This window comes from Moschus berezovskii, chromosome 19, assembly GCF_049115385.1.
Source record: "Moschus berezovskii isolate FMDL1 chromosome 19, NW_MosBer_1.0, whole genome shotgun sequence".
In the NCBI taxonomy this organism is placed as follows: domain Eukaryota; kingdom Metazoa; phylum Chordata; class Mammalia; order Artiodactyla; family Moschidae; genus Moschus; species Moschus berezovskii.
Window position 1 is genome coordinate 58,512,755 of NC_142478.1, and position 24,683 is coordinate 58,537,437.

Sequence of the window (24,683 nt, forward strand, 5' to 3'; positions counted from 1 at the left end):
TAAATTCTGTAGTAAATTTCAGTAAATTAAAACAAAAATGTTAGTGTACTCATGAAATGCATATGACATTTATGAAATTCATTTATACAATGAATTTCACCTGGACGAAGGTATCAGTGCTCTCTGAGTACCATTTCGATTACAAAAAGCCAATAAAAATGGCACAGAAGTCAAACTCATAGATATATAGAGAGGAAAGGTGGCTACCAGCGGCTGGGAAAAGGGGAAATATTGGTCAAGAGTTACAAGCTTTCAGTTATGCAAGATGAATCAGTTCTGGAAAACTGGTGTACATCAATGTTGACTACAACTGACAATATTATATTGTGTTCCTGAAATTTACTAGAGGGCAGAGCATGGTCTCACCACAAAATAAAAAACAGAAAAGTAAAAAAGAAAAATAAAGTAAAATGGTAAAGGTGTGAAGTGACGGATATGCTGACTTGCTTGGTTGTGATGTGTATTTTAACAATGTTGACGTTTATCGGGTCATCCAGTTGTACACCTTAAATACATACAATCTTTAAATTATTTGTATTTTATTTTTAATTGTAGGCTAGTCACAATATTGTGATGGTTTTTGCCATACATTAACATGAATTGGCCATAGGTATACAACTGTCCCCTCCCTTTGTACCCTCCAGCCCACCTGCTGTCACAGAGTACCCGCTTTGAGTTCCCTGTGTCATACAGCAAACTCCCACTAGCTATCTATTTAACACGTGATAATGTGTATGTTTCAATGCTATTCTCTAAAATCATCCCACCCTCTCTTTAACCCACTGTGTCCAAAAGTCCGTTCTCTACATCTGTGTCTTCTCTGCTGCTCTGCACGTAGGATCATCAGTACTATCTTTCTAGACTTCATATAAAATCAATAAAACTAAAAGCTGGTTCTTTGAGAAGATCAACAAAACTGACAAACCGGTAACCAGACTCACCAAGAAAAAAAGGGAGAAAACTCAAATCAATAAAATTAGAAATGAAAAAGGAGAAGTTACAATGGACAACACAGAAATACAAAGAATCGTAAGAGACTACTATGAAAAACTGTATGGCAATAAATTGGGACAAGTTGGAAGAAATGGACAAATTCTTAGAAAAGTATAACCTTCCAAAACTGGACCAGGAAGAAATAGAAAATATGAATAAATCAATCACAAGCACAGAAATAGAAACTGTAATAAAAAAATCTCCCAACAAACAAAAACCCAGAGCCAGATGGCTTCACAGGCAAATTCTACCAAAAGTTTGGAGAAGAGCTAACAACTATGTTGCTATAACTCTTCCAGAAAATTGAAAAGGAAGGAAAATTCCCAAACTCATTCTATGAGGCCACCATCACCCTGATAACAAAACCAGACAATGATACCACAAAAAAAGAAAATTACAGGCCAATATCACTGATGAACATAGAAAAATCCTCAAAATTCTAGCAAAATTCCAGCAAACAGAATCCAACAACACATTATAAAGATCATACATCATGATCAATTGGTCTTTATCCCAGGGATACAAGGGTTCTTCGATATATGCAAATCAGTCAATGTGATACACCATATTAAAAAATTGAAAGATAAAAATCATACGATCATCTCAATAGATGCAGAGAAAGCTTTTGACAAAATTCAACACCCATTTATGATAGAAACTCTCCAGAAAGTAGGCACAGAAGGAACATACCTCAACATAAGAAAGGCCATATACAACAAACCCACAGCAAACATTATCCTAAGTGGTGAAAAACTGAAAGCATTTCTTCTAAAATCAGGAACAAGACAAGTGTACCCACTCTCACCATTATTATTCAACATAGTTTTGGAAGACCTAGCCACAGCAATCAGAGAGGAAAAAGAAATAAAAGGAATCCAGAGTGGAAAAAATATATATACAATTTTGACTGTCAATTATACTTCAATAAAACTAAAAACATTTTTGAAAAAAATCTATTAATCCTTAACTCAAGACAAAGTAATACTAAGTGCCAGCCATGAATATTTGTGTCTGATGGGCAAACATGATAGAGAGGGTTACAGCTGAGGCTAAGTGAACTAGCACCACCAATGAACAAGATATAACTAGAATCAATCTGTTACTCAACTGAACAAATAAAACCAAGGGAAGGAAATATACAGGAAGAACACTAAGTTCTTGTCACAGATAAGGACTATATCTGTCAAGAGAAAACTAAAGGATTTAGTCTGTTCTTTTTTTTAGGTTCAAAAGAGAAGACATGAGAAATTTGAAAAAATAACAAAAGTTGCAGGTAGGATCTCGCAAGCGTTCTTGTCAAAGGTAGAAACTAGCTCTGTGTCATCCCTTCAGTCTGTGTGGTGACTGTAGTAATTGTGGGATAAGAAATCAACAATTGGGGCTTCCCTGGTGGCTCAGTAGTAAAAGAATCCACCTGCCACTGCAGGAGACACAGGTTTGACCCCTGATCCAGGAAGATCCCACATGCCTTGGAGCAACTAAGCCCATGCACCAAAACTATTAAGCCTCTGCTCCAGAGCCCAGGAGCCGCAAGGATTGAGTCCACACGCTGAAACTACTGAAGCCCACGTGCCCTAGAGCCCGTGCCTTACTAAAGAAAAGTCCACGTGGCAATGAAAACCCAGCACAGTCAAAAATCAATATAATTAAAAAAAAAAGAAAACAACAAATGAATTCTGAAATCTAACTTTCAACGCTGTGCCAGAATGATCTTTCGAAATGTATGATCCTGAGAATCGAAAAGAAGAGGGGAAGTTACAAAAATAAACTTATTTGTATCATACAGTTAGCACTCCATGATACATCATCCCATCTGTCTATTAAAAAGTAACAGTTCAATGAATTCTTCCTCCTTTCCCTTCAGAAATAATTACGAGTTGTTACCTTATTTTCCTGAGGAGATATTTGAGGAAACCCTCTCAGAATGTCATTCCCTGACAAGAAAGTACCCTTCAAGGCCTGGTACCAATACTCTCTTCTGTAAGCAGTCATTCCAGACCACCCCAGAGAAGGAGCCAGCTCGATCTCTCATCTCTACCTTGAATTGTATGCATATATGTGTGATTCTCCCTTATGAGACTCAATGTCCTAAAAGAGGGTCTGTGTTTTGATTTTCTGCCCCTCAGCACTGTGCATATAGAGAGGCTTAAAACCCACTTGCTGAAGGCACTGTATGGTTTGGAAGGCAGTTGCCCAGTGGGTTGAATTCTGGTCCCAGTTCTGGCATTCTCTGTCCTGACACTCTAAGCATGCTCATCATCACTTCTGGGCCTTAGTCTCCTCCTCTATAAGTAACGAGGAGGTTGCACAAGATGGTCCCTGAGGAAACTTGAAAATGCTATGGTTTTAGAAACACTAATGTGGGACTTTCTGATGGCACAGTGGATAAGAATCTGCTTGCCAATGAAAGGGACACAGGTTCAATCCCTAGTCCGGGTGGATCCCACAGGCCACAGAACAACTAAGTCTGGGTGCCACAACTAATGAAACATATACACCTAGAGCCTGTGCTCTCCAATAAGAAAAGCCACTGCAATGAGAAGCCTGCATGCAGCAACAAAGACCCACTGCAACCAAAAAAAAAAAGTTAACATGTACTGAGAGTAAAATCGGAGTGGTGGGAAACAAAGAAGTACCCAGAACTTAAATGGGATCGCAGATGGACACAAGATACAGACTAACACTTTATGGAACACACACATCTAAGAGTGGCTTTATTTAAGGCAAATTTAAACCTGGACAATTCTCTGAAGAACTCCTAAATGATACCCCGCAGAATTGACCAAGGATTCTACAGAACTGGGGCCAAATTATTCTCTGGATAAATAAGCCACAGGAAAGCCAGGGTACATATATTTGGTCAGAGATATTTACTGAGCTCCTCCTATGCACAATATCTCCCCGTAAGTATGGAGGGCACAGAAGAGAACAGCCAGACAAGGTCCCTGCTCTGGAAAGCTGGCCACATGGGGACAGAGAACCGAGACTCCTGTGGACTTTAACCCCTCCTCACTCCTGGGCTTTGGAATGTGACCTTTTGCTTCCTGGATACACCCCTCCCCCACACCCATCTTCTCTTGGGTTCCACCGGTCACCTGGCTAACTCCTATTCCTCTTCCCTGAGTGCTGCCTCTTGGACAAGCCTGGTGGGGTCACGGCCCTATTCTCTAGTCACGGTGCTGCAACGCTGTTCCTTTGTAACCTCGTTTATCTGTGTGATTATTTGATTCTGTACCTTCTCTACTGGGAAACCCTTGTGGTCAGCGTCTTATCTACCTTCCTAGCTAAGACTCACAATGCAGTTTGCAAAGGGAGCAGCAACTTTTGACTAGAGGAAAAAAAAAGTACAGGTTACACCTCAGTTCTCTGCACAGTGCTCCCTTTCATACAAACAGGGTCTGTGCTGCATCGGGAAACAGGACACCATCGGAGTGTGTGCCTCAGACTCCGTGACTGTGGTTTCTACTGGCCATCAAGCCATCGATAATGATAAATCCGAAACGTCAGATTGGTGTAGCCCGGCACTCTGATAAGAAAGCCAAAGTCAACGGCAGACATAAAGTGCAAGTGATAAACAAGATTTTAGACCTAGATGCCTTTAAGTAGAGAGAGGAGCCTCAAAGCTAAGCTTTACTCCCCCACTCCCCACTCCTTTCATTCTCTGGCTCTTGGAAGGAGAGAACGATTCATGCTGCTTTGGGACATTCCACAAGGATTTGGAGTCAGCATATTAGAAAGGAATGGGTCTACAGATGCTGACCCCATGTGACCTGAGGAAAAGCAAAGAAGAAACACAGAAGGCCCTTCCATGTGACCTCCTCACCACTGTGGTACCCAGGTTTATAAAATCAAATACTTGGCGTGATTCGTTCTGGGGGGTGGCTGTTCTTAATTCTGGGAAAGGGTAATAATGAGCTCTGACAGGGAGGGGGGATAAGCCCCTGCACTCACGTCGTGTCGTCCCAGCGCTGCAGACACTGGCTGTGGAAGCTGTGGTTACATAAGGTGGTGAGGATGCCGTTCACGGACTCGTCCATGCGCTCCAGACACACTGTGCACTTGGGAAGCTCTGTCAGGTCCATCACAGGGAGGCTGGCGCCCTACAGGGAAACACCTTGAATGAGCCTCACTCGTCATCCACAGTTTCTAATTTTTCTTTTTTAAGGCAATAGTTTTCCTGATAACTCTTTAACTCCTGGAAGGATGTTCTCAATATTATTGCTTTGTGAAAACAACCTAATTTGGTTAGGTTTTCATACATGCAACAAATATTAACTGGTCGCCTCCTGGAGTCCCAGGACTGTGCTAGGCACTATGAATACCAAGGGGAACAAAGCAGACGAAGATCCCTGCCCTCACAGTGCTGACATTGGAGGAAGGGAGGCTGCTGCCAGAATCTCATGTTACCAGACTCCTAGCTCTAACTCTGAATGGCCAAGACCATAACAGAACACAAAGGAAAAAAAGCACGTGTATATCTGAATGATTTTCCACAGAGTAAATTAAAACTCAACACTTTCTACTATGTGATAATAGTATCAGCAACAGTGATTTTTATCCGTTTAGTACATACTTATTAAGTCCCTGCTTTGTGTGCCAGACACTGTTCCTAGGTGTGGGACTACGGTGAGCAAAAACAGATATAGTTAAGTTGCAAAATACAAAGTCTGTCCCTTTCCTCACAGAGCTTAGCTTCTAGTAGAGATAGATAAAAAATTCAAATTTTTCATTTATTATTATTTTTAAAAATATTTATTTATTTGACCACGGCAGGTTTTAGTTGTGGCATGTGGGATCTAGTTCCCTGACCAGGGATCAAACTCAGGGCTCCTGCACTGGAAGCACACAGTCTTAGCCACTGGACCACCAGGGCAGTCCCCCAAAACTCGAAAATTTTAAAAACTGTTAATTACTAATGGTTGTAAAATGGTTGTAATTACCAATGGCTGTGAAAGAACAGAGTGCGAAGGGCATAAGGATCTAGGTGGTCAAAAAAAAAACATCTCTAACGCAGCAATGTCTGACCTAAGCCCTGCCAACTAGGGGACTACTGAGGCAAAGGTGAGGCACATAAATAAGAACACACCGAGAAAAGTCACATTAATCCACGGTCCCTAAAGAGTAGATATTTGAAAATCTCTCAAGAAGCCGTGTTCATTTAGAGAAAGGAATTCCTAAAACTGAGGCCTTGCACAGCACCTGGCAAAAGAGTAGACTGATTTTTTTTTTGGCCCACACGACTCAGCCTGTGGGATCTTAGCTTCCCAAACAAGGACTGAACCCCCAGGTCCCCTGCATTGGGAGCAGAGTCTTAACCACTGGACCACCAGAGAAAGTCCCCTTTGCCGATTTTTATTTTACCTAATCTAATGACAGAACGATCTAATCTGAACTTATTCCTATCAAGTGGAATTCAAGGTGAAAAGACCTTTTGGGCTACTTTAAAAGAGGAAATATTAAAAGTATAACAGAGCTGGATCTACTGCTTTATTCAAATGAGCACATGTTACAGGAATGCTTCCCATGGAGGGTGGGAGATCAGAGCAACTACTGATACAAATTACTATCAAAAGAGAATTAAGTATTAGGAGAAGGATTAAGGGCTAATATTTAAAACAAAAATATTCATTTTTGGGCTCCAGGCACAGTTTCATCCATCTGGAATAGATAGATACTCAACTTCAATAACAAAAATAATATATTTAAAAAAATACTTTGGACAATTTTTAAAAGTTGAGATAAAATTCACATATATAAAATTTGCCATTTTAAAGTGATTTTTAGTATATTCACAAAGTTGAACAACCGTCACACCACTATCTAATTCTAGAACATTTCTGTCACCCCCAAAAGAAACCATGTACTTGTTAGTTGTCACAACTCACTTCTCTCCTCCCCTAGTCTCTGGCAACTAACTTATTTTCAGTCTCTATGGACTGGCCAATTCTGGACAATTCCACAGGTATCTTAACTTTCAATTTTATACCATTCTGATACATTTATATCAAATATAGGAATTATTTGCACTTACATCCTCAGATTTCAATACTTCTGCCCTCTCCACATAGACCAGCTGGCAAACATCATCTTCTATTGAGTTGAACTGGCGGCCATTGCATGCCATGTAAAAACTATCTGCATCAGCCTAGGTGAACCAGGGGGAAAGGGAAAAAATTAAGAGAGCGATCGTGGTAATGTGCTTTCTATTCAAGATGGCTTCAACTATTCTCTTCATCAGCTTTTAAAAGTTATACTTAGGAGAGAGGACAACCGCCAAAAGTAACATCTGTGGCAGCAGGTTCACAGGCTAAGTGAACCCTGCAGTCAATATCCAACTCTACGATTTTTTCTGATATGTGGTAGTTTTATTTGAATAATCAGAAGCTACTGAAGTGCAATAAACTGATGGCTACTACAATTTTAATATATAGTCAACCAACAATGGTCAATGTTTCCCTTGATATCATTTTTTTTTCCTTTTGCCTCTAGTCAGCACTTTCACAGCAGCTGAGGTCAGTTCTATTTGGAACCAAATCATAACTGATGACTGTTAATGGGAGTTTTTTTTTCTTTCTGGCTGCACCTTGGGGCTTGCAGGATCTTAGTTCCCAAACCAGGGATTGAACCTGGGCTCACCAGCAGTTTAAGTGCTGAGTCTTAACCAATGAACTGCTAGGGAATTCCCTACGGTGAAGCTTTTTAAAACAAATGTCAGCATCTAGGTGAGAAAAATAGAGAACCAGTGGAACCAGTAGGGAGTGAGAAGCCAATTCCTTTTTTTTTCAATAAGCCAAATAATAACAGTAATTAATACATGATAATTAGACAAGGATCCCTTCAGGAGGTTTTAAACAACCTAGGGTATAATACCAAAAGCAAAACTCTTGGCCAAGGTCAAGAGGTCCAAGATGAACTAGCCTTTAAAATTCTAACAGTCTTGTTCCCTTGGAGTGGAAGACAGATAAAACCAGGGGAACTCAGTCCCCTGCAGGTAAAGCCATGAAAGCACATGTGCATTTGTGTACAAGAACACAAGTAAATCAAATCTTCCAGTCTAGCCTCAGTAGGAAGTAACAAAGAGACAATTCCAGCTTTTAAAGCTCAGCAATTTTTAGAGGCAGCTGAGAAGCTGTGGCTTGTGTGGATTTCACTCCCACACAGGCATTAGCCCCAACATAAGAAGTTGTGTGCTCTGGCCCTGCCAGTATAGACAAGCTGCCTGAACAGAGGAAGTGTGTTCTGCAAAAGGAAATGCCACACCGTCAACCTTGAGGTCGAGATTTCAGTTGTATCGGGCAAAAACAGTCTTGGCTGTCTACCCTCACGGGGTCTTTAATCTTACAGTCACTGTAAGCTTTTCAGTAGTTTTTCACTGCACTCAGTTCAGTTCAGTCGCTCAGTCGTGTCCGATTCTTTGCAATCCCATGAACTGCAGCACGCCAGGTCTCCCTGTCTATCACCAACGCGAAGAGTCCACCCAAAACCATGTCCACTGAGTCTGTACTTGGATGATGTAATTCAAGTGTGGATTCTTGTATTATCTATGCTATCTTAATATGACCAAGTGAGCTAAGCCACTAAGGAACGATGACCAGTTCTGAACATAGAGTCTGCATGGACTTTTTGGTGGAGAAGGAGAGGCTTTTCCTTTGGGAAACAACCTGTGTATTGGGTAAAGAGTATTTGAAATTCAAAATGTTAAAAGTCAGTTCTTGGATAATAAATGTCTTTAACACTAAGAAGCAGCAGCCCCAAATGGCTTCTCCTGTTTTTCAAGAGCAGTGGCTTTGAATGCTTTTGGATGCATAACCAGCACAGTGAGCCACTGGACTCACGCACCAAGGGCCAGTAGGCCACAGCCGGCTCTTCAGGGCCACCGGCACCAGCAGGAACTGCTGCAGATGTGGCTGCCGAGACAGCAGACCTGGCCAAAGACTTCCAGCTCTGTAGATGCTCCCTAAGTGCCCGAGCCTCCTCAGGGGAAGGGACAAGGTTTGTGATACTGGGAATGTGACAAAATCTACTCAATCCCAGATAAATCCTTTCTTTCTTGGAGGAGTTACCTGGACCAAAGGTGTATACTTTTTGAATACACTGCTCTTGTCTTTAAAATCTTGGTATTGGAAATGTAGCTCCACTGGCTGGGATATTTACTGAGCACCCAATGCATGCCAGGTACTGTATATGCAAAGGACAAGAGCAGGGCGCAAAATCCATGTGGTTCCTGCTTCAACCCAGCACTGAGATGCACTGAACAAAAGCCTGAAGCTAACTGCAAAAAACACAGAAGAAACAACTCATTTAAAATGCCTGTACTGTATAGAGCCCCAAATTGAATGAAACCAGCTTCTGTTTTTCTCTAGTACTTTGATTTGATTGTTCGCTTCTCAGGACTAACTTAGAAAAAGAAAAATCTATTATAATCAATGTCTCTTTACTGTTACAGTGATCAACTAGTGCTAAGAACATATTTTTTACTCCTCAAAAGAAAATAGGCTGGCCTAAGCCTACAAATGATAATGAGCCAACATACTCCATCGAGAGGTTATCTGTCCTTTTCTGTTCCAAAGAACTAAACTGAACCCCCTTCTGCCTCCCTGTACCTTGAATTATAAATTAATTCATCAAAGGGCACAATACAACTTTGTAGGCACATCTGACACCTCCAGCATAAAGAAAGATGAGGCCAACAGAGATTTAAGAAATGATAAAAGACGTAAAAAAGGCCTAATTCTTAATAAAAATTCTCTGGTGAGAAACAGAAAGGAGTAAGAATATAGTTACCTGCCCAGGCCATGGAGTTAGGCTGACTGTGGTTTGAATCGTAAGTCTTTGACACTTGCTGTGTACCCTTGGGCAAATGACTCACCCATGTATGTTTCCTCAATTATAAAATATGAAAATAATGACACCTACCTCACGACATATCTGAGAGGACTCAAGGAGCTAATGCATGTGAAGCTAATACCTGGCATCTGGTAAGTGATTCAGAGTTGGTGCCTACTGAGTCTACTTTCATTACGGTCCAAAATTAATTTAACATCCTTGAGACCTATACTAGGAGGGTAGTTTTAGGCCTTAGAAAATCCCTGATAGAATGAGCCTTAGACCTTAAGATCTAGCATTACAGATAAAAAATATACTCACGATACCAAGGTCAAGGGTTCTATCTTCAGAGAGCACTAAGAAAGCTGTATTACAGTCCTAGAAAACATCTGTCAACTTAAGCAACTTCAGATCAGATCAGATCAGTTGCTCAGTCGTGTCCGACTCTCCGCGACCCCATGAATCACAGCACGCCAGGCCTCCCTGTCCATCACCAACTCCCGGAGTTCACTCAAACTCATGTCCACAGAGTCGGTGATGCCATCCAGCCATCTCATTCTCCGTCGTCCCCTTCTCCTCCCGCCCCTAACGTTTCCCAGCACTTACACGTGGTCAAAAGACAGAGGTGGAGAAACAAGTATTGGATTGGCCAAAAAGTTCATTTGGATTTTTCCATAAAATCTTACAAAGAAAATCCATTAAGAGTAGCAGAAAACGTCCAAGCATCATCTGCAGACTGCGAAGGGTGGCATGTGCTACAGAGACGTTTATGGGGGTTTTAGACAAGTTAGTGTTGTGGGCTTAATGCAACTTCAGACTAAATAAAAAACCTAATATGTTCTCAAACATTTTTCCCCAGTCCCTTTCTATGACATTATCTGTGTTACTTGCTTACCACCCTTGCCCATTCAGTAGAAGCTATAAGTGAAATACTGTCATGACACAGTTCTTTGCAAACAGTGAGTATCTTCCCTTGCCCACATCCTGCTCCTGCTGGACAAGGACTACACCCTAGGAATTAAAAGTGAGGGCTTAATTCCCAGCTTAGTCACTTATTTCTCGCTGTATAACCGTGGCCAAATCACTAACCTCTCTCTGCAGCTGGTTTCCTCATTTGTAAAACTAGGATAACAATAGTACCTGTCTACCTCATAGGGTTATATAGTAAGGATTACATCAGCTAGTCCCATTAAGCACTTAGCAGAGTGAATGGCACAGAATAAGCAGTCAATAAAGGTTGCGTGTTATCACTATCCTCATTATTACATTTAAAAGATTTAATATACCACTTGCCCACGATTTGCCAAGTGTCTCAGTGACCTTAGACAGTGTTCTGACAGTCAGTGAAAGCAGCTGTTAGGTGCTTTTCAGTTCTCAGTGTCAACTTGTGAAGTCTAAGCTCACAGGGCCATTGAAATACGTTTTAAACGTCTCCCTCAAAGATGCGGTGCTCTGTAAAGGTTAAAGATAACTGTGTACTCTCTGGGACTCGGAAATCCACACTAAGGTTTTTTTTTTCTTCCGGTGGCCCAATGAACAGGTACAAATACAATTCAACTCTTATTTCTCTTAATTCTCTACCTACAACCAATGAATGGCACCACTGCTGTCAACTCTAGCTTTTCATAATGAGGAGGTGACAAATGGGCATTGTGTCATGAGCTTCTATTATCCACAGATCTTGGTGATTGGTCAAATGCAATGGCAAATGACCCTACAGGCACATTCATTTCTTGGCCAATCTTCAAGTTGGAACTGCTTATCTGGGGCAAACTCAGGAAGGCTATTTATCAGTGAGGTGTGAAAGAACTAACTTTGACAAAGCTGCATTTCACAACCTAATGAAATTTCAAAATGTAACAGGTTATTAAAAAATACAAACAAGTTAAAGAAAACCTATGGACAAGGTAGTCCTCTATTAACCTGCATAATACCTAACCTCATTTTTATATTCACATAGAAACACGCAGACTCCTAAGAATGAAAATACAAAACCAAGAGAATATCTTTCTAACATCTTTAGAACTGAGGCACATGCAAAATTATGCTTAATGCAACAAGGGAAATGGACTGGATGGCCAAACCTTCTTAAAGATTGTAACAACGCAAAAGTATACTTTTAAAAGCTGAAAATATCACCCTTCTTTCAGAGTTTGTCTCTCTATTGCAGTGATTTCCAGTTAGAACTCAAAAGCATCTTTAATAATTCAAGGAATGTCACAAAACCCCTCATCATCAAAAAAATTTTTTATTTGATTTTCTAGAATGCACCCAAGAATATCTACTAAAAAGAGAATGATAGAAGCAGGGGCACAGTTTTATAATGGCAAATAACAATACAGGGTTAAGAAAGGTTTGGAATTACTGTTCTACTAGAATAGTTGCTACTGGATAAACAAACACACACAACCCTAGATTTCACACTCAGTTTGATTTATAAAAAATAACAGCTATGAATTAGAATTGTGTGCCTGCTGATGAATTCAACAATATTTCTAGCATTACGTTAATACTCTAGAAGATATCAAGACCTCTAAATGCAAGACGTAGTAAATTAAACATGGCTAGTATCAAACACTTTCAAAAACAGTTTTTGTGGCAAACAGATTTTTAATATCTTAACTTTTACCTGTGCACTAAACTTTATCAGCACCATATACTGATTTGGAGTAGAGTCTCTGATGATTTTCATTTGTTCAATTACTTCATTAAATGGGGCGACAAACTTCATAAGGTCATGACTGGTCATTGTAGCAGGGACTGTGAGAATACACAGCATGGCACTACGCCTCACATCTTCTTTTAAGGAGGTCATCTTACTAATAAGACAATAATTAGACTGTCTTGAATAGATGAGGTATGGTTAGTTCAAGCAACACTAATCAGACAACTTTTATGTCCAAGGAAAAACAAAATGTAATACTTTATAAATCAATTTAAACAGTTTGTTATTTTACTGGAAAATACACACCTGGGTAAATGGAGAACCCCTTAAACACATCCGCAATGGAGTTTAAGGTAACCTTTGAAATGTTCTACATGATACCCACCAATGATATTTTTTAATCTTCAGTTAAAGGCTTTTAATGGTTATAAATCTCCATCAGGCAAATTTGCAGTGTTTTGCTCTCATTAGTTTTTTAATAATAACTATCCTTAGATAATAACTATCCTTAATGGAACCTATAAACCTCCATTAGGCAAATTTGCAGTGTTTTGCTCTTGTTCGTTTAATAATCACCATCCTTAGATAACAATAGAAGAACAACTCTAACTATGAACTTCTCTTGAAGTCCATAGACTTCTCTTGAAGGTTTCTGAAGAGAAAAGACCTCTAAATATAGGAAGGAGAATTCTGAACCATGAAGATGTGACTCTGAAGATTACAGGAAGTGTTGCTGGATTGGAATAACTAGAAGAAGGAAAAGAAAAACCGCCCACAATACAATTTGCTTTTTTCTTCAAACTTTAAACTTTTTATTTTGTATTGGGGTATAGCCAATTAAGAATGTTGTGGTAGTTTCAGGTGAGCAATTTGCTTTTGAAATGCTGCAAACTCACTTCAACAGCTGCGATCCAAAATGGCTACCTGAGTATTCTGTTTCCCAGTGTGGAATGAGCAAACAATTTAGGACAAGGACAATCTTTAAAGAAATCAGCGACTAATTATCCAAGGAGCTGGTGGCCCAGCTATGTTGATTATATATAAAAATCTTCCTTTCCTTTGGCCTCCAGAAAGCCTTGTTTGGACCACAAAAAGGAGTTCAAAGATATGATGAAATGGCAACCCATTAAGTGACTTCTTAGCAGCTTCTTTAGTAAAGACTTGGTGGGAATAAGAGACTACAACTATATTGTAGATCACTTAGAATTTTTCTTTTCTTTTTTTATCTTCCTTCCTTTCAATTTTCCAATCACCTGCATGCCTACCTTCTCAGGGAATATTTTCCTGGGTATTCTCTCAAGTGAATCTACATGATTCATTCATATGGTGCTTTTACCCAATTTATGAGATTTAATGATATATAAAACATCTAAGAAGTCTTAAGAAAATATCTAAGAATTTAACACACAATATATCCCAATATAAAGTACTATCCCTTTGAACAAAGCTTAAAGTAATCCTTCTCTTCAGGGAAAGAACATTTTCTCCACCCTATGGCAAAAAACAGACAAACTCACAAGAGAAAAGGATTTTCTTACTTTGTCTTGTATAGATGCATAATACCATGAACTATTTCAACTGAGGGGTTTCCACTGAAGAAGGAAATCTGATCTGGAAGCTGCTTGGATGGAGAATCAGGAGCAGCATTTACACCTTCTTTACTTGGATCTTTACTTCTCTGTGCAGTACGGGATGCTTCTGAAGATTTCCTTTCTTCCAGTGTAGCTTCTGGCTCATCTTTCACAAACCAAAAAGTTAGATTATAAACTGATATGAAATATGTGGAAGGATTCCAATTAGATGAGAATTTTAAGTCAGAAGAATAAACTTTGAAAGAGAAACTGCATTAAGAACTGCATTCACAGAACAGCAGTGTTTTGGGGATATCAAACTTTAAAGTCCTCTTTGCCGCTACCCCCGCCAACCGCCCCCATGTCATTAACACCCTCAGAAACTGAAGGATGTCGACTTTACACTGAGAAGTACCATAATAAGGCAGGTGTCTTCCATCATGCACTCCTGAAAGTGTAAGTCGCTCAGTCGTGTCCGACTCTTTGTGACCCTATGGACTATACAGTCCATACAATTCTCCAGGCCAGAATACTGGAGTAGGTAGCCTATCCCTTCTCCAGTGGATCTTCCCAACCCAGGAATCGAACCAAGGTGTCCTGCATTGCAGGTGGATTCTTTACCAATTGAGCTATGCACTCCTAAGTGGGACAAATATTCAGGGCTATTTGAAAGTTTGAAAACCAACCTATCAGTTCTCCACACTGGAGAGGCAATATACATCTACCCTCCCTGGATGGAGTGAGCTGGCAGAGCAGGGGGAGTCACAACATGCTTATCTGGAGTCAACATGAACCACCACAGACCTACATGCTAAGTAGCTCTCCTCACTGAGGAGAGTTGTCAACCTAGCTTGTTACGAGTGATTTAGAAGAACTATTTAGAGAAACTGAAATCCACCCTGACAGCTTCATGTAAGGAACATAGGCAGTAAAAGCTAAAGTATGCTAGAGGTCTTAATCACAGGCTCACTGAACACCACTCCAACACAAGCAACCATGGGTTTACCTTACAGAAGACAGCCTAGGGTTTTGGAAAGCATACCTGGGTTGGCCTTCATGGTCTCAATGATCACATCTGTCATTTCTCGACGACCAAGATGCTGATGTATGATTGCTGCTTTCTCCCCTGGTGACTTCCCTTCTAAACAGGCTACAGCTGAAGCTAGTGTCTTCTTTTGGATCTCCTCATCAGACATTTCCCCAACTAAAGAATACATTAATAATTAATATCTGATAATAAAACAAGCCTCTTTCCTCTCTCAATGTATCCATCCACAGGTTTCCTTTTTCTCTCTGCTGCAAGATGCCTTTTGCAGGGTCCTTCTCACTCATCTCTGGGGCTGCTGCAGTACTGACAATTAATGCCCAGGGCAATAAACTCAGAAATGCAGGGTGATCCTAGTGGAAATCATGCATTTTAAAGCAAATGAAGGAGATAAGAGCTTTGATAGTGATCCTGCTCAGATGAACCAACATTTTAGTAACACTTGAACAGTGAAACTGTGTTGGACCCCAAATGAGGGTATCAAGTCCACTAAGCAACAAAACTTTTAGGGTTAGTCTTCTTAAACAACCCGGGTTAGCCTAATGCCACCATATCCTGAAAAACTGATCATTTTCTTAAATCACTAAAACACATAAAAATGAATTCGGATATTTGACAGAAATATCCTTAATATAAGTTTTATGTGAAGAGAGATCAAGCCTGTTTTGCCCATCACTGTATCCTCAGTACTTATATCACAGTTATGAGCACACACTGGAAGCTCTTTAAAGATTTGTTGAATAAATTAATGACTCAATGACTAACCCATGTAAAAATGTGTATGTCGCTATGTCAATTAATTCGACTTTCAGAACTCAGTAGCCTATTTAATTATATTCAGTCTTTAGTTTGCAGCTCAAAAATTCACACACTCTGGGAAGTTTCCCACAAGACCATCCCTACCAGCCCCAGGCCTCTTCCCCAAACCAAACACATCCTCTCACAATAGCTTTCCAAATTCCTTTCCAGCTTTCTACCTTCCTTTACTGTACCACATTCGTCACAGCTGTATTCTGCATTTATCCTGTAATTATTTACTTAATCTCTCTCCATGAACTGAAGTGAATTGCTGGTTCCCTTAAAGCAGGGACCACGTCTCTTTCCGCACAGTGAGCACTCATAAAGTACTCCTTGAATGGATGTTGTGTTGCTGGCAGTTCAAGGAACAAAGCCAAACCTGCATTTCCCAGGAGGAGGCTGTGTGACCGGGAATGAAGAGCTCAGACTCTGAGGTAGAATTCCAGTTTTGCCACTGATAGATGATACTGGGTAAGGCACTTAATCCCAGTGCTTCAGTTCCAGTTTGTAAAAGCCTCATACACCCATAAAACTAACTGGGTTGTATGAAGACACAGAAAAGTGCGCACACGAAGTGTTTACTACAGTGCTCAGATATAGGAAGCGTATACATTTCAGTTATAACTACTGCTACAGTAGGGCGCCCAAATAGGTGGTTTTTTCAAAGAGTAAGGATTTAATTAAACCAGCAGACATCAGCGTGCTGGGGATTCCCTGTCTGCCTTCACAAAGCCTAGAGAAAATCAACTCGCACAACTAGGCTCTCACCCAGGTTGGAGAGAGCGACGCGCCAAATATAAACAAAGTCCCGTGGGAAGGCACCAGGAGGGAGGGACCGGGAAAGACTTCCCACAGGTGACACCTGGGAAGAGACTTTCTAAGGATGGTGGGAGGATGAGAGGGATCCCAACCACTTTTCGGCTTCCTCCTGAAGCGGAGGCCCTGAGAGGACTCAGGCTCTGAGAGGACGCGCCCCGGGGCCTAGGCGCGGGTCACTGGGGAGGCGGCGAGGCCGCGGACTCACCCGCAGCGCTGAAGCCGAAGCCGGCGGGGACCGGCGAGTGTTCTGCGAGCTCCAGGCGGATGACAACCAGTGACACACTCATAGGGCAGCCGCTGGCCGGCGAAGGCCCCGGCGGGCTCAGACGAGGCTGGGAGGCGAGCCTAGAGGTAGAGCGGCCCGGGGCGGGCAGCGCCGCCACCGCCTCAGGGCCGCCGCAGCCGCCGCCGCCTCAGCAGCAGCAGCACCTCCGCGAGCTACCCTGTGAGCCACAACAACCTCCACTTCCGCCTCCCGGCCGCCGTCGTTGTCCTGTGAGGTTACGCATGCGCGGGCCAGCGTGCTCTTTGATTGGGTGTGGCGGTAGCCACGTGACTGGTGTATTTTCGCTGAGCCGAGCCTGCACCCTGCGTACGGAATCTGGAAGAAATCGTGGAGGAGGCACGTCACGGGGATCTCGGGAGCTGGGCTTTCATTAGGCGGATCGGTGGGTTTGCGCCCAGACCTGAGTTAGCCTACCTGAGAGACCTCGTTCTCAGTCCAGCTCATCTGACGGCGAGCGGTCTCTGACTCCGCGAGGTCTCCCAATTGTCCGAGCACCCTGCAGAGAGCTCTGGCCTCTTTTTGTCCTGTTTGATCTCTCGTTCCAGCTGTAGGCAGGGTTGCTTTGTGTCAGCCACGCTTTACAGATCGGTGCTCTGAGGCGTAGAGATGAGTCCGCTTCTTTCTCTGAGGGACAGTAGGGAGTAGGGACTGTTGGGGTGATGGGGACACATTGGTGAATAAGATGAGCACCCAATTCCTGTTCTTATGCATTTGACCTTGTCCCTAGTTGTATGACCTTGAGCGTGGTTTTTCATAAAATTGTGTGATATCCTTATACAGCTATGAGGATGAAGCAAGTAGAGGCTGTGACTCTGTTTACATTAATTTTTCTGAGAGTCCGCATTCTTTTCAATACCCCAGACTTGAGATTGAGGTCAGCAGGAGAAAGGGGCGACAGAGGATGAGAGGGTTGGATGCATCACCGATCTAGTGGACGTGAGTTTGAGCAAACTGGGAGATAGTGAAGGACGGGGAAACGTGGTATCCTGCAGTCCATGGCGTCGCAAGGAGTCTGAAAAGACTTAGCCACGGAACAACAGACTTGCCTTCGGCACGTGAACATGGAGAGCCACAATCAATACATATATAGCATATATGTGACAGGATGCTACATAGGTATATGTTATCATGACATGTAAGTGTGTCATAGCACACACTGTGTCCTGGACACAGGACAGTAGGTGTGTGGGCTACAAATCCATATAATGACCACCTGATGTTTATACCTTATGACTGCAAACTATGAATTAGTTTCAGTGTACACTTTGTATCATGATTTCTCAACCTCTGCACTGTTAGCATTGTTGGACTCACTAAGCCTTTGGGTTGGTGTCTATCCTACACTTAATGGAATAGTTAGCACCATCCCTGGCCTCACCTACTAGGTACCAGTAGCACCTCCAACTGGTGACCACCAAAATGTCTCCAGACATTCCCAGATGTCCCCTTGGGGCCAAAATTCCCCGCAGTGGCAGTTGTTGATTTTTGTGAAACTGTGTATGCCATATGCATCCCACTATATGTATAATATATGAGATGTCATGTGAACTTTTTTTTATAGTATATTACAGTAGCAGATGAGTTTGAGTGAACTCCGGGAGTTGGTGATGGACAGGGAGGCCTGGTGTGCTGTGATTCATGGGGTCGCAAGGAGTCGGACACGACTGAGCGACTGCACTGACTGACTGACTGACAGTAGCAGATAACATTTAATGGTGTGCCAGGTACTAACTTGAGAGCTTTATTAATACATACTTTATGTAGTAGTAACAACAACTTCATGAGACAGGTACTATAATTTTTCCCATTTTATGGAGGAGGAACTTGAGGCTCAGAGAGAGTCACTTGCTCAGGATCTCACACGTAAGTAAGCGGCAGAGCTAGATTTTGAATCCAGGGAATCTGATTCCAGAGCCAACACTCGATCTCTACTAAACCATCTCTTTAATATGCAGCAACTGGCCTTCTCTGGTGGCTCAGATGGTAAAGAATCTGCCTGCAATGCGGGAGGCATGGGTTCAGTCTCTTTGTTGGGAAGATTCCTTGGAGAAGGGAATGGCAACCCGCTCCAGTATTCTTGTCTGAAGAATCCCATGGACTTAGGAGCCTGGTTCATGGGGTTGCAAAGAGTCAGACACAACTGAGCAACTAACACTTTGACTTTTTCACACAGTGTGCACGTTTATGAAAGTATAATTTAGGTAGCACATCTATATTACACATACTGATCTCATTCTGAGAGGCAGAGAGAGAGAAGATGAATATTGTTTATGGTGGAGAAGGAAGATGCTGTTCCAGAGAACTAGAATTATTCACTAGAGATGGGCAAAATGGGCTTGTTACAGTACTCTGTAGCTGCCAGATACTATGCCTCCCACCTGTGTTCCCCTATTTTCTGATTCATCCAGTTTATTCATCCTTCCAACTCATATTTCTTTTCTGATTTTTGGCCTTGCCACACACTTTGCAGGATCTCTGTTCCCTGACCAGGGGTTGAACGAGGGCCACAGCAGTGAAAGCCGGGAATCCTAACTATTAGGCGCCCAGGAAGTGAAAGGAAGTGTTATTGGTTCAGTCGTGTCTGACTCTTTGCAACCCTATGGATTGTAGCCCACCAGGCTCCACTGACCATGGAATTCTCCAGTCAAGAATACTGGACTGGATAGCCATTCCCTTCTCTAAGGGATCTCCCTGACCCAGGGATCGAACCCAGGTCTCCTGCATTGCAGGCAGATTCTTTACTGTCTGAGCCACTAGGGAAGCCAAGGGAACTCCTCCAACTCATGTTTTTACAGAGCACCTGCTGCTGCTGCTGCTGCTAAGTCACTTCAGTCGTGTCCGACTCTGTGTGACCCCATAGACAGAAGCCCACCAGGCTCCCCTGTCCCTGGGATTTTCCAGGCAAGAACATCGGCGCGGGCTGCCATTTCCTTCTCCAATGTGTAAAAGTGAAAGTGAAGTTGCTCAGTCGTGTCCGACCCTTAGCGACCCCATGGACTGCAGCCTACCAGGCTCCTCCATCCATGGGATTTTCTAGGCAAGAGTACTGGAGTGGCTTGCCATCACCTTCTACGTGTCTAGATATTGTGCCAGGTCCTAAGGGATGGATAGACATGAAAATGAAATAAGACAGGCCTTTCCTTAACGAGTTTACATGTAGAGGAGTAGATAGAGTCAAAAAGAACTATGATGGGGTAAGTTGTCTAGTGAAGGTGTGGATAAGAAGCAGTGAAAGGGGAAAAAAAAATTAGTATCAGAGTCTTCCAGGAAAAAAGACTAGCCTCTCTAGAGGAGATAAAGCTGATGCTGTGATGTAAAAATGTGTGAAAATTTACTAGCAAATAAAGCAGACTTCCCTGTAGCTCAAATGGTGAAGAACCTGCCTGCGATGTAGGAGACCAGGGTTCAATCCCTGGGTTGGGAAGTTCCTCTGGAGAAGAGAATGGCAACCCACTCCAGTATTCTTGCCTGGAGAATTCCATGGACAGAAGCCTGGCAGGCTACAGTTCGTGGGGTCACAAAGAACTGGACACAACTGAGCAATTAACACACACAAAGCAGGCAGAGGCGTTCGTCGGTGGGCAGGTACCATGGAGTTGCCAGGATGTATGGTATGAGAAATCACAGCCTTTTCCTGCTCTGAAGAGAGCACTGGGAAGTGAGAACAGACCATCATCTCTAGTTGGAAGGAAGAAGCAGATAGTTGTGGGAGCAGTGCCCACTCATCCATTAGCTGGAGTATGAGAAGGACAGTGTCTTCAATGAGAATAAAAGTCACCCTTCAGTATGAAAGTCAGCCCTTTTCAGCTCTGTTAAGCCCTCACACAGAACTTGTTAACACTTTTGGAGCCTATAAATAAATTTCTACTTCCGTCATTAACTTTGGCCTTGGCACAGGAACATAAGTAAAACCCAAAATGCAAATCAATCTACCTTTTTCATTTCAGCATTCATGCCCCAATCCAGCAAATTTCCAATTACATAAGAAACATGTTATATCATCTTGAACATTTACTTCCTAAGAATTCTTTCTTTAGATTCTTATACTTTATTTAGTCCTTATGGTGGCACTGAGGTGACTCCCATGAACATGCAGGCTGTCTTACCAACCTGTTTTGCTCTAAGTGGCTTCTTAGTTTTTTAACCATAGACATCACATGAGAAAATTCAAGATTTTCAAGTGAACTGACTACAAGTAGAATTTGTTGTTGTTGTTCTTTTTCCCCAAGTTTTTATTTCAGACCTAAAAAAATCGAAAGAATAGTACAATGATCTCTCATATACCTTTCACCACAGGCTCTTCACTGAGACTATTAACATTTTGCCACATTTATGTCTATTCGTGTGAAAATGTTTATGTATCTATATATACATGTACCTGTTGTGTGTATGTTATATTTTTCCCAGAACTTGTTGAAAGTTTAGAAAAGAGGCAGTGAAGATCAGGAGGTCATCGCCCTGCTCTGTAGGAGGGATGATAGTGTGGTGGCATCGTGAGTGCTAGGAGGAGGTGAGTACAGGGTACCCTGAGAGAGTACAGGAGAGACTGCTCATCTGGTGGCCAGAAGAGGTTTCATGAAGGAAGTGACAAGCAAACTACAACCTGAGGGACAATGGGCAGTTATCCAGGTAATGGATGGAAGGGAGCATTCAGGCCAGGGAAACAGCATATGCTAAGCCCGGGCCACAGGAGGAGGGCATCATATGTTCAGTGAAGCTGCTGTGGATGTGAGTGTCGAGATCACCCAGGCTAAGGTGAAGTACAAAGGAGAGCTGCTGCCCAGAGGGGAGAAGAAGTTCTCAGAGGGCCTTTTCAGGCAGCTTAAGGAGCTGAGAGTTTATGTTGAGGACAGTGGGGAGTCACTGGAGATTTTAAATGGGGGTACTTTCACTTTTCACTTTCATACATTGGAGAAGGAAATGGCAACCCACTCCAGTGTTCTTGCCTGGAGAATCCCAGGGAAGGGGGAGCCTGGTGGGCTTCCGTCTATGGGGTCACAGAGAGACACGACTGAAGTGACTTAGCAGCAGCAGCAGCAGAACATAATCAAATTTGCAATTTTGAATGAAGAGGCAAGGGGACCACTTAGGAGGCTGTTGCAGAGGTGTGTGGGTGAGATCATGCAGTGGGAGTGAAGAGAGAAGATGGAGAGCTTTGGGAGGAATGACCAGTCACACCAAGCACCAGAATGGAGGTGTCTGGCTGGAAGACTGAGGAGTTGTCATGGAGGGCAGAGACACCGAGTTCAGCTCTGGTTGTGTCTGAAATGCTGGTTGAAAGTCAGAGTAGACGTGCTGGTGGCACCCTGAGTGCCAGGACGGAGGTCTGCTTGGAGGCAGTGAAGGCTAACCATGTCCTGTTTCTGCTTCACAGCTTTGGCCCCAACATGTGCCTAAGGCAGCTTCTGCAGTCCTCCCAGCTCCCCCGGGCTTGGAGGGCGGCCTTCCTGACACATGTCCGTGGCAGGCACCCGGGAGCCTGGAGACGGACACATTCTGGAGGCGGCCCCTACAGAGCAGTGATTTTTGACATGGGCAGAGTTCTGCTCCCTTCTCCAGGGAGAGTGGCTGCAGGTGAGCTCTTCATTCTCCTTCACCTTTGGAGACGGGTGCGTGGGGGTGGAGGAAAGGAGGGTGGTGAGGGGAGATGACAGTGTGTCTCAGTGGGTGCTATTCTTGCTCTTGAATCAAATTCCAAGCAACAGTTAGTGCTGCTGAGGATCTTGGGCAAATGATCACCTCTCTGAGTCAGTTTCCTCATCAGATTAATGCTAATGATAGTACGTACCTCTTTGGTGTTTGGGGAGCATTAAGTGAGATCATTCATAGAAAGCACTCGATGAGCAGAATGAGTGCTTGGCTCATCTGAAATTCTCAATAAATGACGAGCTGTCATTGTTATTGTTATGGATAGAATTCAATTACCTTTCCCTGAGAACTGCTTCTGAATGCTCTAATCTCCCCTCCCTGCTTTGATTGCAGTCTTTCCTCTTCCACCAACCTCCATCTGTACCGGCTTTTGTTACTATAAAATCAAACCTCTAGGTTCTGATCATTTCTTTATCTGTCCTTCCTAACGGAACAGTGACTGAAGAAGGCAGAAGCTGATTTATTTTGTATATGAAAGCTAGGTACGTGGTCTGGCCTAGTATGTTGCTATGTGATATCAGAGCCGTGGGTTATTTTTATAGTGTCGTTCTGCTATGGGTATTGTTCATTTCCAGTCTTACCTTATGGTCTCTGCTGGCTGCTTCATCTCTTGCTGTCACGTTATCATTCCAGCCAGCAGGAATTGAGAAGGACCTTTTTTTTTGACCTGTACTGCTGGCTGGTTGGGCAGTTCTCCATGCTAAGTCAACCTAAGTTCAGTTTTTCTGTGACCTTGGTCAAAAAATTACCCGGGTGAACAAACTGCTGAGGTGAGCCTTTTTTGTTTCCTTTTAATTGCTTCAGCCCTGAGCTGAGCCCTCAGCTTTTCTTTTCCTCCACTTATATTCCTCTTGCATTTACCCCAGGCCTGTTCCACACTCTCTGAGTCATTCTACTCCCCTACCCCAATCCTTCCTGCTTGGAAACATAAAGATCACTGGGCAGGAGTTTTCTTGACTTTCTCCAGAATATCTTGAGAAGCTACTTGCTTCTCTTCACTCCCTCGGCCTCTACCCAAGTTTAAATCCCCGACTTATTCTACCTTTGAAATCATATCAGCCACCTGCATCCTCTCTGTGACTCTGGTCCTTTGGGTTTTTTGCACTACCCTCCACACAGCTCCCAGAATTAGTTTTCTAAAACACACATCTGGGACTTCCCTTGCTGTCCAGTGGTTAGGACTCCATGCTTTCACTGCAGGGGGTGAGAGTTTGATCCCTGGTCGGGGAACCAAGATCCCACATGATGCCAAAAAAAACCCCACACATACACACATCTTACCCCTTCACTCTCCTGCTTCAAATCCTTGAGTGCCTGCACTGTGTCTTTTAGATTAAGTTGGGAATCTTTTGTCTGGCATTAGGGGCCTCTTACAATTAGCCCACATACCCTTGTGCCACACAACTTCCCACATGTGCCCACATTTCAGCTTCATGGACCACTTGATGTTCTTTAAACACATCTGCACCCCTGCACCTTTGCAAGTTCTGTTCCACCTGCTGGCAGCTACCCTTCCCTGCCTCCTCTGTGTGCTCAAATCCTACCTGTACTTTAACGACAAGTTAAATGGTATGGTGTTCAGCATGGTGCCTGAAATCTTTGAGTCCTCAATAAATCAGATGATGGTTGTTATTATTGACTTCTCTTCTGTCAAGACTCCTCTGACCTCCTTCCCTGGCAAAATGTCCCTGGATAGCAGCTTTCCAGTTCACCTTAACACCAAGGGGTGTTTTAGCTGGCTATAGGATGTGTTCCTATCTCCTCTGTGGGGCAGTTAGAATTGGGGACCATGGGTCTGGGATGTGTTAACTTCACTTTTCCAGTGTCAGCTCAGAGCTGGTTCAGGTGGTCATTCAGTAAAGGTTTGTTGGATGGATAAGAAGAAAATAATAATACCTTCTACTTTCTCCTTGTTTTTCTTGATTGGAACTCCTTATGTTATTTATTCATTAAAAAGACCTATGGGAATTTCCTGGTGGTCAGTGGTAGTTAATAATCTGCCTTGCAATGCAGGAGATTTGGGTTTGATCT

At 42.7% G+C, this 24,683-nt stretch overlaps 2 protein-coding genes across 6 annotated transcripts in view; one reads left to right on the top strand and one right to left on the bottom strand.

Annotated features, from left to right (window-relative positions):
- The window catches only part of BRAP (BRCA1 associated protein), a 31,709-nt gene extending 14,531 nt beyond the window's left edge, over nt 1–17,178 (bottom strand). The window contains exons 1-6 of the mRNA XM_055405196.2: nt 16,923–17,178; nt 15,098–15,259; nt 14,023–14,221; nt 12,449–12,638; nt 7,025–7,138; nt 4,945–5,093 (exon numbers count right to left, since the gene is read on the bottom strand). Of these exons, the coding sequence (XP_055261171.1) occupies nt 4,945–5,093; nt 7,025–7,138; nt 12,449–12,638; nt 14,023–14,221; nt 15,098–15,259; nt 16,923–17,004 (896 nt within the window). The 5' untranslated portion in view covers nt 17,005–17,178. The remainder of the gene's footprint in view (nt 1–4,944; nt 5,094–7,024; nt 7,139–12,448; nt 12,639–14,022; nt 14,222–15,097; nt 15,260–16,922) is intronic.
- Nucleotides 17,179–17,256: 78 nt separating this feature from the next.
- LOC148774884 (acyl-CoA dehydrogenase family member 10-like) overlaps nt 17,257–24,683 on the top strand; it is a 46,299-nt gene continuing 38,872 nt past the window's right edge. For 3 of the 5 annotated variants that reach the window (XM_088828187.1, XM_055405194.2, XM_088828188.1), the window contains exon 1: nt 22,485–22,577. Coding sequence is in view for 1 of the 5 variants with exons in the window: in XM_088828189.1 (XP_088684315.1) it covers nt 22,391–22,577 (187 nt within the window). In the remaining 4 variants the exon portion in view is untranslated. Of the gene's footprint in view, nt 17,386–22,377; nt 22,578–24,683 lie in introns of those variants that run through there. The other 2 variants (XM_088828189.1, XM_088828192.1) reach the window with 2 other exon arrangements.